At 34.1% G+C, this 19,996-nt stretch overlaps 1 protein-coding gene across 2 annotated transcripts in view; it reads left to right on the top strand.

The window, feature by feature from the left end:
- LOC149167907 (MADS-box transcription factor 23-like) overlaps nt 1-9,960 on the top strand; it is a 482,219-nt gene extending 472,259 nt beyond the window's left edge. For both annotated transcript variants that reach the window (XM_089431614.1, XM_089431615.1), the window contains exons 7-9: nt 9,139-9,180; nt 9,288-9,457; nt 9,556-9,960. In XM_089431614.1, the coding sequence (XP_089287740.1) occupies nt 9,139-9,180; nt 9,288-9,457; nt 9,556-9,562 (219 nt within the window). In that variant the 3' untranslated portion in view covers nt 9,563-9,960. The remainder of the gene's footprint in view (nt 1-9,138; nt 9,181-9,287; nt 9,458-9,555) is intronic.
- Nucleotides 9,961-19,996: the final 10,036 nt, after the last annotated feature.

The raw sequence follows: 19,996 nt of genomic DNA, 5'->3' as shown, positions 1-19,996 counted from the left end.
TACATGCCGCACCAAAATTTCTGAGTCACCTACCACTTTCAAGATGGAAACGTTAAGGTCAATGGCCTTTTGCAAACCCAATATGAGTGCTTCGTACTCTGCAGTGTTGTTCATGCACTCAATTTCCAAGTGACTAGAGATTAAATTCTTTCTCTGCAGCTCCAAAGCCCTCCTGCGTTTTGGATCCATCGAAGTACATAGTCCAAACATCATGTGTACAGGGACTGTGAACTACACTAGTACTACTACAATTACTACTAACTGTACAAATTTCATTATCGGTAATTGGAAAAGGAAGGAGATCCAACTGTGTATCTGGTGGAACTGGGGATGGTTGTGCAAGATAACGCACCAGTTGTATTTCAGGAAAGAAATTGTCGAAAAGTAATTATGTGAAAGCCATTGGTTCATTATGCATGTTCAAGGGAGTGACAGCGTGTTTCATATATCTCTCTCATTTTACCTAGATCTTATTCTTTATGCCCCTGTACGCAAGCCATAAGTGTGACCAGTCTGTGGAAAAGTACACATGTAGCTTGCTAGACCAATCTCTGCTCAACAACGCTATGTATGCTTCTGGAATGTTTACAATCACTATGTTCATACATTGGTGGACTTGTCCGTCTAATGATGACATCTCTAAGTTCACCAATTTCCTAGACATGAGTCATGTCGAGTTGAATAATCTGTGCATCTATTTTGTCCCATTTAGCATTGATTTTATTGGCAACAGATAATGGCATTGCATTCACCAATGCACTAGAATCAACCAAGAAATTCTGTACATTGAAATTGAAGATTTCAAAAGTTAACAAGAAAGATGATAAGAGTGTGTTTGTGTCCATCATAAGTACATTAAGTACATATTCGAGAGTACCGGGAGACTTACTAGATCCCTTGTTTGAAGAGATAGTGTTACCTGTAGAGGTTTTCCCAAGTTCCCGTAAAAGGATGTCCCACTGGCTCATGATCTTTGTTAGTTCAAACATTGATATATTTGCACAAGTGTTTCCAGGAAAACTAGTGTCTTTTCAATCGACTAGCCCTCTAGGATTGGCATCTATCCTAGAAACAAACAATTTAAAGCAATTTGTGATTTCCTCTATGTATGATAGATAAGAGAGAGGCAAAGGAACCAACCTGGATCTTTCGCTTAACTCCTTGTTTGATCTCTCCCCCCATTGACAGAGCTTGCACCTCTTCTCCCACTTATCCCGCTTAGAGAATACCTGTAGAAACAAAGTAATAAAACACCATCAAAGCATCTTGATCTATTATATCATAAGCATTGCAGAATCAGAAATACAATGAACATACAATGGCATTCACAAATACGCAATTGTATGGAGGAAAACTCAAAGAACTTTATTAAAATAGAAGGGAGCAACCCAGCTGTCTGATCCAGCATCATCCTCCCAACATCAAAGCCCTCTTCACCTCATGAAAAGAAAGATCACCCAAAAATACAATGCTCTTTCTCAGATATAAACTATCAGCACTTCCTTACAAATTACAAAATTCCAGCCTCTAGATCTCTCGGATGAGGGATCTATTTATAGATGTCTGCAAGGGTGTGAGTCATCTCTGGGTTTTTGATTAGTGTCATTCCACTTGTTGTTTTTTGGTTCCACTTGGAGATTTCTTGGATCTCTTACTCATCCCTGGGCGAATTCAGAGAAACAAGTGTCATAGGAGAAGTTTCTAGAATATTCCATGAGCATCCACTTAGCAAACTGTCTCGGACATTTGTCCATTCTCGCTCATCGCACCCCACAAAAGGCCTCTTCAGTATGCATCACACCTGGCTAGTGTAGAAGTCAGTATGCATCGCACCCTGACAGTGGACCTGTCAATATGGTCCAATTTAGGCCAGTTCTGGATGGTTTTTCAGGTGGAACTTTTGGGGAAAGATGTAATCAGTTGACCATGATCTTTTAGGGTATGAAACAACACTTTTAGGGGTTAAAGAGCCCTAGTTTATCGATTATAAGATTGGGGTTGAAGCGCCCAAATATGTCTATAACAACAATCCTTCTTCATATCATTGACAATGTTATAATCCACAGCGGGAAGACTAACTGAGGTGTCCGGGGATGTAGCTTGGTTTGTGGTTTCCGGAGTGATGGTTCTATCCTTATTGTTGTCGGAAACACTTTTCGTTGAGACTATTTTCCCAGACTTGCTCTTAGTGCTCTGTGCTGAGTTGGCCGGTGGGCTGATTTTTCTTAACAGATTTTCTTTGAATTTTTGCTTTGGAAACTTACTTGTGGTGGTTGGCCCTTGGCTTCTTAGGTTCTACTAGTTGGTATGCTTCTAGGTTGAACCGTCACTTGGAGGCTACTTATTGGCAGTACTCTTTTGGGTTGTAAGTATACATTTGAACATGTTCAATGCATTCCCGACACTTGGAGCTTCATCAGCTATAGTAGCTTCTTCATTTTCTTCTGTAGGCTCAGTCTGCTCTTCAGCCATTACTGAATCAACAAGCTGCATAGAAACCATGCTCATGGCTTGATTCCATTGTGGGCACGTCTTTTCTGAATGGTGTTCCTGATGAAACATGCAATATTCATTTGTGCCCATCTTCTCAATGTTCAAGATGACATTGGAGCTCTGCATAGACTTTATCGGTTGATTGATGCTTCTGTTAGAATGTACAGTCCTTTTGAACAAGTTAAATCTAGGAGGCTTGCTGCTCGCAATGGTCTCACTTGACCTCTTTTTGATCTCTGCCATTTCATTGGATAGAGACTTGGCAAGACGTGTCAAGCTTTCAAGATTAGTTGGTTCCTTCTCTTTAGCCCTACTCACAGAGGCCTGAGACCTCTTACTCGTGTCCTTGGAGTCTTTTGTTGGTTCATCATCTAAGATGACTCTAATAGCGCACAAGTCCTTCTCAACAGCGATAACCTCTTCGTGATTTTCTATCAATGTTTGTTTCGCAGCTCGCTTCATAAATTGTGCAATGCTTGTTGGAGTCATGTGGTTTCATGTTTTCCAGAAATTTGTTCAAGATGTGATTAAACCTCTAGTTGAAATCTTTCATTTTTTCTTTTTGCTCCATCTTAAGATTACCCAACTCTTTCAATAACATGGCTGGTGTGTTATCATCCACAAATTTTTCAAGGAAGATCTTCCTAAACTGCCTCCAATTCTGGATGGAGTTTGTAGGAAGGTTGTGATACCATACAATTGCTTTACCATCCAAGGTACATGGGAAAAGTATACATGCAACATCATCGTAACGTACCTCAAGTGTTTGTAGATTTAGCTAAAAGTTGTCCAAATGGTCTTTAGCCTTCACTGTTTTATCAGGGTCATACTTCATTAAGAGCTTCTTTGAATTCATTGGCATATTGTGTAGATCACCCAGAAGTGCGAGTGGGCCCTGATTCATCCAGTCCAGATTTTGGTCTGCCATGTCTTCTTCTCTATTGTCCTCCTCTTCTTTATCAAAATCTAATGACTCTTCTTCCTATTCTTCTTCTTCGCCTGTCCTGCTAAGAGTTGTGCCCGAGAGTGGAATGTTGTCTCTGTCAATAAGATAAGCACTAAAATAGCTGAAATAATTCAACTATCTTAGTACATGTGAAAGAAAACATGAAGTACAAATGTCCAAGGAATAGCCTTATAAGCATTCATAGTCCATGCATGAAGAACGTGTTGGCCTTAAAGGCTTATGTTATTAAGAAGAATTTTCAAGACACATGTTTGCAATGTACATCACTAGCCCCAATAGTGGGACATTGGAGCCACTCCTTACTCCTCAAAGAACTAATTGATCTCTCTAATGCCTTGCGAAAGGAGCCAAGGTGAAAAGTCTTTTGCTCATACAATGAGGGGGTATATATAACCAAGGGGTGATGCTTCCCTTTTGTGACTCTTTGACTACCCTCATGGTTATTCAACTTCCTATGACTTTTCAACCTACATGACTCTCCATATTCATGTGTGTCCTTTGGACTTCCACTTTACAATACATTTGAATACAATATAAATGTTCCACAATAGTGATGTGGCATATGACCACTCATGACGTAACACTGTTGACATGGATTGTTTGGTGATGTGGTAATGTCAAGTCACTGTTGTTGCTTAGTGTTGGATGTATTCTTAGATATGCTTTCTCTTCACCTTTGCATGCCTTGGTGATGCAGAGTCTTCAGTGTTATTTAGTCTTGGATGGTAGTTATCCCTAGTCTATGTTGATGCATTCTTATCCATGAACTAAGCCTGGGACAAGTCGTAAACTGACGAGAGGGGCCCAGTGACTGCGTATTATGCAATTCCAATAGTTAGGGGGAGAACTTGGGCTTTGAGACTACACAATGCGTAACTTAGGGAGGCTTGAAGGATAGAACTACTCAGCTTCTAGAGGCAGTGTGGTCTGGCTAAGGGAAAGGACACTAGGAGAAGCATCTGCCTCGTTTTGGGTGCCAAGGGAGGTTGGGATTCTGCACATTGCGCAGTTCTATGATACAAGGGAAAAGCTTGAGGGTTGAATATGTGAAGTGTGTAGTTCAAGGCAGACTAGGAAACACAACTATACAATTCTAGGGGTCAAGATCAAAAGTTGGGGATAGGAATTATGCAGATTAGTAGCCTTGGAGGATAGGGACTGCGCATTGTGCAGTTCCAAGCAGCAAGGTCACAGCTCAGAGGGTTGAGACTGCACAGTGCACAGTTCAGTTGGGGCCTAGTGAAGCTAAGTTGCTCAATCAAGAAGTTTTTTTGAAAATGGCTAAGTGTGGGATGGGTGATGAACTGTGATGAACCTTGACTATGATCACACACTTAGCATACTTTGATGACACGACAACATAGATCATCAGAACACATGAACAAATAATTTCCCTCTGTGTGACTGCCTCACAACAAGATACGACAAGTGCGACACTTAAGATAGGCTTTAGGATGACCGTGACGACACTTGTGTGACAGTGCTCAAGACTTTGTGTATGGATGCAACAAATGTTTACATGGTTGGGACAACTCATATACACAAAGATTGACCTTCAAAACCATCAAAAAAGGCTTGCATTCATTGCACGATAGCCAAAGATGCCAAAAGATGATAATTAACCCAACATGCCAAAGGGACCAAAGCACTGCAAAAATCTCATGAAATGAGCTCTAGCGTTTGCAACAAAAAGGTAAAAGACCAAGGAAGGCTCTGAAATTGAGTGCAAGCCAAAATTTTGGAGGGTGTTGCAGCAACTACAACATTATCCAGTGGGATGATCATATGGAAGGTCTTAGCAGCCTCATGGGCTTGTTGTTGGGTCACGACCTCCCCCAAATGCCTCCTCCTCATACATTGGAATTGCATATAGTCAAACTAGTGTTGCCTCCTAATTACATCACAAAACTAGCCAAGACAACAGAATTGAGTACAAAGGTAAGGTAAAATCACAATCATCTACTAGAATAGGAGGATTAAACCCAAAGGAAGCTCGACACAACTCCAAAGAGGGAAAATATAGAAACATAATTTAAAACTAAACTGTTACATGCAAGGCCTCGCAAGAGTGGAAAGAAAGCTACCACAGCACACGTGTATAGTCCAAAGATCACAGTTACACAAACAAAACAATGATCAGGTCCATGCAGGAAACCAACCTCAGATGCAAACACCAGAATGCAATACTAGAAGTAAATACCCATAGCCAAATAATATACCAACAGCTCAATTATAAAAACAGGAAGGCTTCATAATTACCCAAGATTTAGTGTCTTCCATGCGACAAGAGAAGATGACTAGCGAGAGTCTTTGCGTACCAACTACAATGAAAAAAACCTAACCATGGTGAGTTGTATCTTGTAGATGGTTTAAACTCCTAACAGACATCATTATCCTTGAGCCACAAAGAACCAACGCCCAATTTTCCTTTATATAGCTGACATACAACTTCTCTTTGACCTCCTTGCCCTCCAAAATCGCTCCTAGAGGCGCCAAGCAGTGATATTCCCAAATTAAGTTGAACCAATATCTTCCCTATAGCTCAAAGATCTCTCAAAACGTATGTCAAACCTTATTTTTGGGGGTTTCAACCTTTTTCCTTTACAGGAATGCTTCGCAAGTGGACCTGCCACCCCCCTTTCCTACTTCGAATGACACTCAAAACAATTGATAGAAGCCTATATAACCAACAAAAGTAAAATATTAAAACAAAATACGAAAAAAAAAGTTAAAAAACATTAAAAATAACAAAAATTATTTAAAAAAAATGTTTGTCGAGCATGGGGCATGCCCAACATTACCTATGCACCCAACACACTAAGTAACAATTTTTTTTCTACTTTATATATATATATATATATAATTATCATTATAATTATAATTATAATTATTTTTTGTTTTAATTTCTTTTAAATATATTAATCACTTCTTAAAATTATTATTATTATTTTTTAATTTTAAATAATTATATATTTTATTTTAATTTTTTTGGATATTATTTTTTAAATTTAAACTTTTATGGTATATATATATATATATATCATTGTAATATTTTTTCCAAAAAAAAATGTCTTCTCCTTTTCTTTTTTTTGTGTTTTTCAAAATAAATAAATAAATATATATATATATATATATATATATATATATATATATATATATATATATAACTTATTTTATCTTTTAAAAATTCTAATTTTTGTGTCAAACTTTTAATATAAGTTATTAAAAAAAATTGTAATTCATAATTAGACAAAAATTATGTAATGCTACGTTTATATCCCCATGGTACTCATTGTCAAGGGTGTAATATCAATTAATTGGTTATTTTCACCCTAAATAAGATAAAAGGTTAGGGAATTTGTAAAAACGTTTTAAAAAAATAAGGATAAGTTTTTAGCATTTTGTAGTCATGGTATTGGGCTTTTAATGTTTTTTTTTTTTTTTCTCGATAACACTGATCTATTTATATTACAAAAAGTCAAAAATATTACAAAAATTACATCTGGGCCAAAGCCCTGTACCTTCAGAGAAGATATCAGTCATTGCTACCTTGCATAGAAGAGCGACACGTAGCATACAGTAATCGACACGGTGGATTCATTACATGACACGGTGAGTATCGAAACTGACACGATGGATGCATTACTGGACAAGGTGAACACAAATCGACACGCTGTGTATGGAAAACGACATGGTGAACATGTTGAACGACGCGTGGGCTGAGACTATGGTGATATGGACCGAAATTACAGACATAAACTCCATAATAGATATACAAAATCATGAAAATGAAAAGGTCAGAGAAATTCATTCCTTGCTGCCCAGACTTGGCGACTGCTGAGTTAATCGTCATCCGTGGTGTGAGGTTCATCAGATGCTGGACCCTTGAGCTTTTCCGCTGCATCCTTACCCTGGCACGAGCTCCTTTGAGCAGGTTCCTTACCCTGGCACGAGCTTCTCTGAACAGGTTCGCTGGGGCCAGCTTCATCCGTCTGAACCGGACGCGTGAAGTCTACAGTGGGAGTCTCCATGTCGACCCGCGGGACAGTCACCGTATCCAAGCGCCCACGAGCACTGCTACAATGCTCCACAGTAACCGACACTATCAGAGTGTTATTAGCAAAAGCACAGGGAATTCTATAACGAATGGCCGGATGTTCCGAGTGACCACACTCCGGAATGCCCCAATTGCCTCTAGCATTGCGGCCTGGAGGCCTGTTTTGCTCAGAGGTAATTTCAACTGAGGACGTTGGAGAAATCTCAGGCCTCTGAGAGGCAGAATGCCCTCTAGCCATTCCTCTGCGACTGCTCATCCTGAGCCTCTCCCTTGGCATTTGGCGATGGCTTCCCTCACCTACAATTCCTCCAGAAACCTTGTTCCAAGCAATAACCCACTCAAACGGCCTGGTATGCGGCAGAGAGGTCAGGGAGGCAACCTTAATAGCTCCCATGCTCCTCGGATATTGCAGCGCATTGAATGGCGCCTGCAACCTCCTGTACATTCCCCCGTCGTTCCCCTGCTCCAGACTAGACAGCCTAACTACATTCCTCTCCTCGCAAAACATTGCGAATTTGCTGATTGCATCGCCTTCCGGCGAATTTAAGGAGCCTGCTCCTTGGCTTGGCGTGGCTTGTCCGGGCTGACAGAGGCCCATGTGACAAGCCACATGCCTCATAACTGTTCTAACACGCGGCATGGACAGTGATGTCACCCGCATCCGGGAATTGGGCTTTTAATGTTATTGTTGAAAAATGTTTGAATTTTAACTCAAAAAAAATGGATAATGGTGCATTACCATTTTTGCATATGTCATGATATTTGGTCTTTATGTTTGAAATTGTTTGAATTTTAACCATTAAAAAATAGAGATGATGCTACATCACCACTTTTGCATTCCAACATGGTTTTTATGTATTTTTCAATCATGATATTTTGTTTTTAAAAAATCAATATAAAAATCATGATTTGATGTTACCTCAAATAAACTAGAACTTGGTAAAATTCTCATTAAATTAGTAACATTGTTTTGTTTCTCTTCCTCCATTAAATTTTTACCTCAACCTCAACCAAGTCACATTAATCTCTCTATCATAAAATCTAAAAAATGGACTTTGTCATTTATGTGAGACTATAAAAATTGTAAGTTGCAATTCTAATATGTAAACTCATTTCAATAATTATAGGATGTAAATCCATTTTAATAACTTTAACTATTTTCAAAGATATAATCATTCATTATAGTTAATAAATTGTGTTATTGTGATATTTTATAAATTGTGTATTTATATTATGGAATTGTATTACTGTGATATTTTATAAATAAGGTATTTATATTATGGAAACATATTTTTTTTGTTTTCCAAAGAAAAGCGGCAGGAAAACCAAATAAATGTGGGTGCACATGAACAAAGAGATTTTGGATTATGCACTTGTTAATATAAAACTAATCAAATACCCAACTAGCATTAATTACAATAATTTAAACTAACATACTAATAACTTAATTGCTTTTAATTATCGACTTCTTAAACATGGTCTGAATAAACTAATTCCTTTTTGTTACTATACTGTGTACGAAAGAAAGTTGATATTACTAAGAGATAAGGTGAATTCCTTCATTTGATTGTATATTTGCATGACTAAACAAAAGTTTAATACTCGTGTAAACTTGGAGCAGGAAAATAACGCACTAAACGAAAGAGGAGAATTACGAAATCGGGTATTTATTTCTGGCCGTTACAGATGCTATGATGGTGCATGAAGTTGAAAGATTGTGGTAACTTCCTTTAACAAAAAACTTACAATAAAATAAAATTTCTTTTATAGATTGAAGAAATATATACACGTACTGGCCCCACAAGATATTGTGAGTTGGTTGATGTCGAAGGGGAGTCTGCTGAAAATATAAATTCTGAAGGTACCAAGAGTTCCAAAAATAGACAGTCAAATTATGCCAATGAAGAATTGGACGATTTCGAAACTTTCTTAACCTTGCGGTAAGTCATTAATTTATTACACTATCCTTCAATATTTTTATTCTTATTCTTACATGTAATAAGTACATGTTTCTAATCTTCTCTGATTATTATTTCAGGCTATGATGCCCACTGTGCGAGGAAAAAATTATGTTGATTTGTAAATGGTTTGGTTGGTTTGAAAAACACGATCTCTTAAAAGTTAGCGATGGATTAAAATAAAAAAATAAAAATAAAACATCATTATGCATCAGGTTTTTATTGAAAATAAACTACTTGTATATGTATTTTATGACCTTAGGAGGTTAATAACGTTATTTGTAATTAACAAACACACATGGGATGTTTTGTTACAAAGAACTGCACATTGTGTAAATTATTATTAAGTGAATAGAGTGAACAGAGATTCGAGTTATGATAGTTTTTCCTTTGTTATTGCTAAGAACTAAACAACTATATGCAACCCCTACATGAGGAAAATGCTCTTCAATAATATTACAAGAGTATGGTTTACTCTTATTTTATACATATTTCAGTGAAAGTTCGTGATCTGCGTTCCACTCGTGGGTGTTAGATTACTATATAAAATTGTGGTATAAACGTCCAACTTATAATGGTCATATTTTGGTTCGAATTAAAGGAGCTTGTATAGTTGGGAAAACTTTTCCAAGAATTTGGGTAACCATACATTTTTTTATGGAATTGGCAAACGTGCCTATCTCAAATGGTTTTTTTAAGTTGTGTCTAAAAAGTGTTCGGAGATGCAAATACTACTTGTACGCAGCATGCTTTACTAACTATCCGAGCATTACAACGAAATTCGAATCGACAAGCTCCCAAACTTCAGTGCTTATTCGAGAACAACCCTTCTTATTAAAAAAAAAACATAACAATAGCATTGCATTATTATTAACGGAAAGGCTAGAATTGTCTTATAAAATTAATTGTTGCTCTTTCAATGGATGACTTGTCTTTTGAAATCTCTTTGTGGCATCCTACTTTTGTCCTTGGCTTTTATCACTTGATTTTCGGTGACCCGAGAAAGGGAGTCATTGTAAAAGTAAGATTAATAATGAGTTAGAGCTTAAGTCATCATGAAAACTAAAGCAATGAGTTAGATATTCACATTATTTTTAAAATTGTGAAAAAATGAGTTAATATATTATTATATTTATTGGTGATATGTATAACCTATTTAGTTTTATAAATATGTTAGTTTTATAAATTATTGGATATTAGTTTGTTTTTTCAAAAATTTATCACGTTCATCTATAGTTTAATATTATGAATTTATTTTTTGATTATTATTTATTATTATTTAGATAAATTTATTTGTATGGTGATTGGATGAGGTGTTGTTATGGGTTCTTTAGTAACTTTCATTTCTGTTAGTTACTAATTTTTTGTTTTTAGTTTTATTTCTTTTTTATTTAATTTTTTGGTTTTGTTTTTATTATTTCTATTTTTATGAATTATAATTTTGTTGAATTTAGATTTCTGTGATCCATATCAAGTTTATTAAGAAGAGTTTTTGGTGAAAATCACATTGATTTTTGGGGAAAACTCTTTTCAATAAATTATAATTTTTTCACATTATTTTCAATTTAAAATGACTTATTATTATATTAAAAACATATTTTAATAAATTTAATTATAAGCAATTTTGTATATTAATAAAAATAAAACACACACATAGATATATGTATGTTAATATAAAGGATATTAGTTAATCATACTTCTTGATTTTTGGTGATGGCATTCAACAATACAATATTTTATTAGTTGTTTTTTTTTTTATTAAATCTTTTTCTTTGTTTTTTTTTTGTTTAATTAAGCTATATTTAAGCTTAAGCTGCACATACTAGCTACTATGTAGCCCTTGTTTTATATTGAGGAGGTATTTTTAATTAAAATTGATTTATAGGTATTGTTAAGGAATGTATATGACAAGGAAAATTTATGGTTTTATTTATAAAATAGTTTTTAAAATTGTGAAAGTTAAATGAATATATTGTTTTAGATTGGAGAGAGGTATTTTTAATTCAAACAAGTTTATAGATATTACTAAGAAATGCACATAGTAAGAGAAGTTTATATGTATTACTGATGTGTTATATATTATATGGTGGCTTGTTGGACAAGAAAAAAATGCACAATTTATAATAGTTACTCTCTCTCTAGAAAGCCAAAATTGTTGTAGGTTAGTCCTATGGATTTATAAAACCATACAACATGATCTTATATTTAAGGGCATATACTAGCTACTATGTAGCCCTTGTTTTATATTGAGGAGGTATTTTTAATATAAAATGGTTTATAAATATTGTTAGGGAATGTATATGGCAAAGAAAATTTATGGTTTTATTTATAAAATAGTTTTTTAAATTGTGAAAAATTAAGTGAATATATTGCTTTAGGTTGGAGAGAGGTATTTTAATTCAAACAAGCTTATAGATATTACTAAGGAATGCGCATAGTAAGGGAACTTTATATGTATTACTGATGTGTTATATATTATATCGTGGCTTGTTGTACAAGAAAACAATGAACAATTTATAATAGTAACTCTCTCTGGAAAACCAAAACTGTTGTAGGTTAGTTCTATGCATTTATAAAATCATATATCGTGATCTTATATTTAAGGGCATATGTCATCAAGATGCACATATTAGCTACTATGTAGCCCTTTTTTTATATTAAGGAGGTATTTTTAATTAAAATTGGTTTATAGATATTGTTAGGGAATGTATATGGCAAGGAAAATTTATGGTTTTATTTATAAAATAGTTTTTTAAATTGTGAAAAAATAAGTGAATATATTGTTTTAGATTGGAGAGAGGTATTTTTAATTCAAACAAGTTTATAGATATTACCAAGGAATGCACATAGCAAGGGAAGTTTATATGTATTATTGATGTGTTATATATTATATCGTGGCTTGTTGGACAAGAAAACAATGCACAATTTATAATAGTTACTCTCTCTGGAAAGCTAAAATCGTTGTAGGTTAGTTATATGCATTTATAAAATCATATACCGTGATCTTATATTTAAGGGCATATATCGTCACTAATTTGAGGGGCTTTCCTACAGACCTTAGATTTTCACCATCTTGGGCTCTTTTTGAATAGGTGATTTTAGTTGAGTGAATGAGGGTTTTCAAGTTTTCCAACGATGAGGAAATCAATATTATCACACAACATATATGATCCCTCCATATAGCCTCATGGGGATGTGTATACTTTCCTTTCTTAATTACTTACGGATAGGATTATGGGTATCTCTATGTTATAGCCTTATCAAGATGTGTATACTTTCCTTTTTTCATTACTTAAGTGTAGGATTATGGTTACCTCAATCTTATTAAGTCAAGGTAACCAATTTAGTCTTATTTTCGAAAAAATGGATTGATCCCTAATATGCAAATAATTTCCTTGTGTTATGTCCAACATCAATTCTAAAACATGGAAATACATAATAAAATGATAGAGTACAAGGAAGAAATGGCATATTTATATCTAAAGGATAAGTTAGAATTCCCTTATGTTATATTGATCATTGGGATCACAATTTCTTGCATCTCACCTAGTAAGATTCTCTTTTAGTCTAAATGATAAGAAAACAAGATTGCTTTATGGGGTAGATCCCTTACATAGAGATTATTGTAAATACAAGCTTAATAGATAGCAAGATACATTTCTTTAAATGTTCACGAGATCAAATATTTAAGGCATGAAAAGTTATGACTCAATGAAACCCATCTTTTTAGGCTTACAAATAGGATTTAAATACATAACTCACTTCCTTTATGAAATTATGACCATGTAATAGACTAAAGAGGGGTGAAAGTATTATAAGTGAAGCCCTTGAACTAAAGGTTATTCAATCATAGTGGCACATCCCGACATTGGAATGTTAGTGGACTTGCTTGCTTTCTCTTGTTATCTTGTCTATGTACTAGTGCTAGAAATAAAAAGGGTTTTAAAATTTTCCAAAAAAAATGGATACCAAGATACCGAGTAAAAATAGGGGATTTTAAAATTGGATGGATGTATTGGGAGGAGTATTCAACAAACAAAAAAATGGAGGTTAATTTTCAAAATCCAAGTGTTCTTTAATATTCCATAAATAAACACACTACATCGTAGTTTCACTTAAAGAAGCTCATGTGACCTTGCTCAAACATGGTTTTGATTGTTATAGATGTGTTCCATTGTAATTAAGAGAATGGTGTTGTTTTTGTTTATTTAAGCCCAAATTCAAATGAAAAATTTTGCAATCCATCCAACATTAAGAGAAAATAAACAAACATAATGTACTTGATTCAATATGAATAATGATTTGATATGTTTTGATTTTAAAGCCTTCTCATATGTATATGTATATGAACCTTAGAAATCTGTTGAAATTAGGGATGTTCTTTAATATCCCATAAACAAAAACATGATATCATAGGTTCACTTAGTGAAGTCCTTGTGATCTCACCCAAACATGGTTTTGAAAGTAATAGATGTATCGATTGTAATTAGGATGATGGTATTTTTTTTGTTTCTTTAATTCAAAATTGAAATGAAAATTTTTACAATTCATCACACATTGAGAATAAAGAAACAAATACAATGCATCTACTTTAATATGAATAATGATTTGATATGTTTTAATTTAAAATATTTCTCTTATATATATAACAAGAAACATTATTGATTCTTTCAAGAAAAAAAGAAACTCTATAAGACCCTCAATAACATTACCACATAATAATAGTAGTTAAATTAATTATGTCACATCAAATGCCCAAGGCTCTAAAACACAATATTAATAAGATCATACACTTAGTCGACATAACCATGGACTCTATATGTAACTAAGTTCTAATTACATTGCAATATGATCATTGTGAATATCTTAAATTCATTGCATATCCATAGGCCTTTAAAAAAACCCTTAACCTGTTCTTTAAGGCCAAATTCAAATGAAAAATTTTGCAATCCATCCAGCAATAAGAGAAAACAAACATAATGTACTTGATTCAATATGAATAATGATTTGATATGTTTTGATTTTAAAGCCTTCTCATATGTATATGTATATGAACCTTAGAAATCTAATGAAATTAGGGATGTTCTTTAATATCCCATAAACAAACACATGATATCATAGGTTCACTTAGTGAAGTCCTTGTGATCTCACACAAACATGGTTTTGAAAGTAATAGATGTATCCATTGTAATTAGGATGATGGTGTTTTTTTGTTTCTTTAATACCAAATTCAAATGAAAAAATTTACAATCCGTCACACATTCATAATAAAGAAACAAACATAGTGCATCTACTTTAATATGAATAATTATATGTTTTAATTTAAAATCCTTCTCTTATATATATAACAAGAAACACTATTAATTATTTCTAGAAAAAAATGAAACTCTATAAGACCCTCAATAACATTACCACATAATAATAGTAGTTATCTTAATTATGTCACATCAAATGCCCAAGGCTCTGAAACACATTATTAAGAAGATCATACACTTAGTCGACATAACCATGGAATCTATATGTAACTAAGTTCTAATTACATTGCAATATGATCATTGTGATTATCTTAAATTCATTGCATATCCACAGGCCTTTAAAAAAACCCTTAACATGTTCATTCACTTGTCTACATAACCATGAATGCTTGATAAATAATTAATATTACATACAAAACCTCCAAAAATATACTCAAAAGCAAAATCAAAATGTCATTATGTGTGTTAAGCTTCCTTAAATTTGATCCAACCACATGCAACACATCATATGACTAGGGGTTAAAGGTCACAAGAAATGGAACTCATGGTTATCCATTACAATTGACTTCATCTAAATATATTAGAAAAATAAATGAAGTTCTATATGTGTCATTGTCAAGCATTCACAACTTTATTACATGTAACCTTCAACAAATTCACTTGTAATACCCATTGTGTTGCAAAAATACCATCCTCTAATTGCATCCACAAAGACATCCCACAAGCATCGATGTCATTTGAAAACATCCACAATTCATAATTTGCCATTGCCATATTGGTAACTCTACTCAATTATGGTATTTCTAGAATTTTTCAGCTCATCATACAAATGTCATCTTTTTCCCAAATTTATTGATATGGCCTTTTTCTATCCCCATGTGCCTCACACTAATGCCAGAATGCCCAAATTTGTTCCACTAGTCCTCAACACCTTTGTTAAGTTATACTCCTTGAGTAAGTCGAAGAAAACGACTATTCTATTAGGATTTTGTCTATAAACAATATGGAAAGGAGACTAACCAATGAATTTGTTATCGCATGAAGTTGTTCACAAACTTAGCATGTGTTGAAACCAACATCATATGTCATTGTCTTAGCTCTCTATAACTAAACTTTGTAGTAAGAATTTTGGTGACTGCAATTCTTTTGTCATTTATTTATGGATGGTATTGTCCACTTGGAATATCCCACCCCAAATTCTCTTTTGATTTTCTAGCCCTTGCACAAAATTCTTGGTGAGGTGCTAATTTCTCCATTTGGGGTAGATTTTGCAAGATTTTCCTTACCTAAAAGCTATTTCTAAACTCCTCTAAGAAAATGTTCTTGAGTCCACCAAACCTCTATTTTTTCCATTATTAGTGACATCCTTTCAACGAATGGTAAGATCCCCATTAAAAACATTAAATAAAACTAATGTTGAACGATGAACAAGGTTTTCAGGGAAGAGAAAATTGACAGTTGTGGTCATTCCCTCAATGACAAGGGATGGATATATTGATGGGAGCAAACAGTCTAATAATCTTGAAAATGGTGAATAATCCCACTAATGGTGGAGATTGTTCTTGCACAAGGGTTTGACAACCAATAATGATTTGAAAATCAACTGCATTCACGAGATCCACTTTCCAAGAGTTCCATCAACAACCTCTATTACTCAATGAAGCCCAAACCAATATTCCACTGTGGTTTGTGATAGTCAATTTCTTTGGTGGCTCAAGATTTTTAAAGTTTCATGCATAATCTTCCATACATGACAAAGTAAAAGGGGAGATTGAAAGGTAAAATGTGTTTCCAATTATCAAGAATGATATCAACGATCCAAATCTTCTTGTAAGGGGTGAAAAAGAAAGGAATGTCAAGTTTACAATGTGCCACCAATATTTAGGATATATTTTGCAAGGTTAAATCTATGACCAAGGGCCTTTTGGTGGGAGATACCCTTTCTAATGTAAAACCAAGATATAGCCAATGGAAGAGGACATTCTTATCACAAGAGATCAATGGTTCATAGTAAATCATGGCGGATTGAGATGAGTGAAGGTTTGGAATGGTAAGGATGTTGCATATGGTTAATACTATCCGTATTGGATTAGATCTATAATCCATAAACCATTATGGCATCAAGGCACAACATTGAAAGCCAAGAATTTAAGATGCCATGAACAACCAATATCCCTTCCAGTAAGACCAATCATATGGATTGTAAGATTCACAAGAAATACAATAAAATGAAAAGGAAGATACCAAAAATATGACAAAAAAATAAGATTTTGTTTACTTGTAAAGATAAGTGGCCTGAAAACAATGAGGGAGGGTTCCCACATTAATGTAAGATTTATGGCACCAAAAAGGAATACCACCGTTGGAAATGATGCCCATTGATTAGGATCAATGGTCCATATTAAAGCAATAGGATATTCATCCATTGGGAACTAGAGTCAGAAAATGTTATGAATATTCATCTAGAAGGTCCCATTAGCAAATGTTCTCGACCAATAAGAGTCAACTAAAATTTTGGGCCCACTTAGATAGTGATAGTTATTGTATAAAAGTTCCATATTATTAAATGATCTAAAAGTAAATTCTTCCACATCGAAGTAATTTTTTCAAAAGTGTTATGTTACAAAACCTTCCTTCCCCATTTTCATCAAATCTTAAAGGAAAATAAGGAACTTTAGAGAAATGGTTGTATTTGAAAATGACTTCCAATCCATAGAAAAATTTGACACTTCCACTAGCATTGAAATTGATGACATCTTCTCCTATCTAGGTATTAACGTTTTGTAGTGTAAGTTACTCCATTAAATCCAGTTGGTCAATTTTATCTCTAACAGTATTTACCCAACATGTTGAGAGCCAAGAAAACCTTCTTTGAAGTGTATTTCATTAGGTCTTAAAATAATCTCTATAACTCAATAGTGATGTCCCTTCTTTCTAGCTCCATCCATTCATTTATAATTTTGTGAAAATATTTTCCCATGTTCTCCAATACTCCTTCCATCAGAAATTGTTAGGGGTTGCCTTTGGTTGATATTTTTAGGGGAATGAAAGGACTTGTTATTATTCCTCTAACCTAGCTCAGAACATTGTATCTATAACATACACATTCCCTAATTTTGTTAACCTATGTACTAAAAATTATGATCCTCTAACCTCCTTGATCATGTTTATGGATCACAACCAAGTAATTGTTGCCACTACTACAAATGTTAAGCCCTATAAAATCCGCACATTAGCCATAAAACCCCTTATTAATCCCTAGATATTGAGTTATTACATTTCTATCTTTATATTATTATGTCAGCTAGAACCTCATTGTACCATTTCATTATAATTGTATCCTTTGTCTCACACACACACACACACACACACACTAAGGATACCTAGTATCAGGATCATTAAATCTTGGCTTATACATTGGGGCATTCAAAACCATGAAATTTTGAGTAGATTGAGAAGACATCTTGAGGTTTGTTTGGAAAGCATTTTGTATTCTAGTGCACAATAGTTTTGGATATATTCACTATGTAAGTTAGGGTTTGTGAATTGCCTTGAAATCAATTTCAAATGAGTGTCCTTTGTATTTTTGCTATAATTATTTTCTAGGAAATTCATGCCATGAAATTATCAGCGTATTGAGAAAATAAAATCCCAAGGTAGATCTAGTAAAAATTTATATTTTGATTCAATGTTATGCAACCGGCTCACAAAATAGAATAAAAGAGAGATCAACACCTTCAAAATAAGCCTCTTTGAGGGGGCAACCTCCTTTACATTACACAAATGAATAATTTTTCGATGATACAAATTAAAAAACCTTCTTTCTATATAAAGGAGTCTAAGGGATCACAATATAATTAGAGACGATATAACAATAATAATGTAAGGGCATAACAATAACAATAGTGGGCTGCTGTGGGGCACAATAATAACAATATGGGATCAACAGAGCACAACAATAACAATAAGGGGCTACAATGGCAATAATAATGGGGGAATCACTAGTATTATAGGGACCTAACATGCCCCTCTCCTTCAAAAAAGTGTTTTCCTCAATGCTTGAGTAGTTCTGGATGCTTCTATATAAAATTTGTGTCCTCGCATGTAGAATCTTTAGTGGGTAAGTTCTTCCACTTGATGAGATACTTTGAAATTGATCGATTTCGTAGTTGTCAAGTTCTTGTTTCTCTTACTACTTCAGGTTCCAATACGATTTTTCCTTCCTCGTCAAGTTCTGGAAATATTGTTTGAATTAGGAGCTTATTACCTATAACCTTATTTAAGCATGAAACATGGAAAACTGGGTGCACTCGGGAAGATGAAAGAAGCTCCAATTTGTATGCCATAGTACCAATATTTTGCAACACCTTGTACAGACCATAATACTTTGGTGATAATTTATTATCCTTATTAGCTTGCTTGAGGGACATTTGTTTGTATGGCTGTAGTCGTAGAAATACCCAGTCACCTACATCAAAACTTCTTTCACTGCGATGTTGATATGCCTGTTGTTTCATTCTACTCTGCGCCAAAGTGATTTTATCCTTTAAGAGTTGGAGAACCTGCTGTTGATCCTCAATGTGATCTTCCACTGCTTGAACCTTAGAATTTTCTCTTAAATATTTTGTGATGGACAGTGGATGATATCCATAAAGTTCCATAAATGGGGTCATTTTTGTTGTAGTATGGAAGGAAATGTTATACCACCATTCAGCTAGAGGCAACCACTTGACCCATTTTGTTTTTTTATCAAATACAAAACAACAAAGATATCCTTCCAAACATTTTTTGACTATCTCAGTTTTCCCATCAGATTGAGGATGATAAGATGAGCTATGAGCTAATTGAGTACCAAGACAAGAAAATAATTTGGTCCAAAAATTTCTAGTGAAAATGGGAACTCTGTCGCTTACAATAATCTTTGTATTTGCATGTAGCTTTTGAATTGTTTCCATAAATGCAGTAGAAACTATACTAGCTTTAAATGGATGAGATAATGCACAAAAGTGTCCATACTTGGTAAGTCTATCAATTACCACCATGATGACACTCTTTCCTTCGGACTTGGGTAAATCTGTGATAAAATCCATTGAAACCTCCTCCCAATGTTGACTTGGAATGGATAAAATTTGTAATAGACCTAGGGTCTTAATTGTCTCAACCTTATTTTGTTGGCAAAACAAACATTCCGCCACAAACTTTTGAATATCAAATTTAAGGCCATCCAAAAAAAATCCTTCTTAACCCTATGGTAAATTTTTAAAAA

The sequence above is a fragment of the Pinus tabuliformis genome, chromosome 5_1, assembly GCF_031772625.1.
Source record: "Pinus tabuliformis cultivar Carrire ecotype Pingquan chromosome 5_1, CPIR1, whole genome shotgun sequence".
Classification (NCBI taxonomy): domain Eukaryota; kingdom Viridiplantae; phylum Streptophyta; class Pinopsida; order Pinales; family Pinaceae; genus Pinus; species Pinus tabuliformis.
The sequence above is the reverse complement of the archived record's forward strand: the minus strand, read 5'-3'. Positions and strand labels throughout refer to the sequence as shown.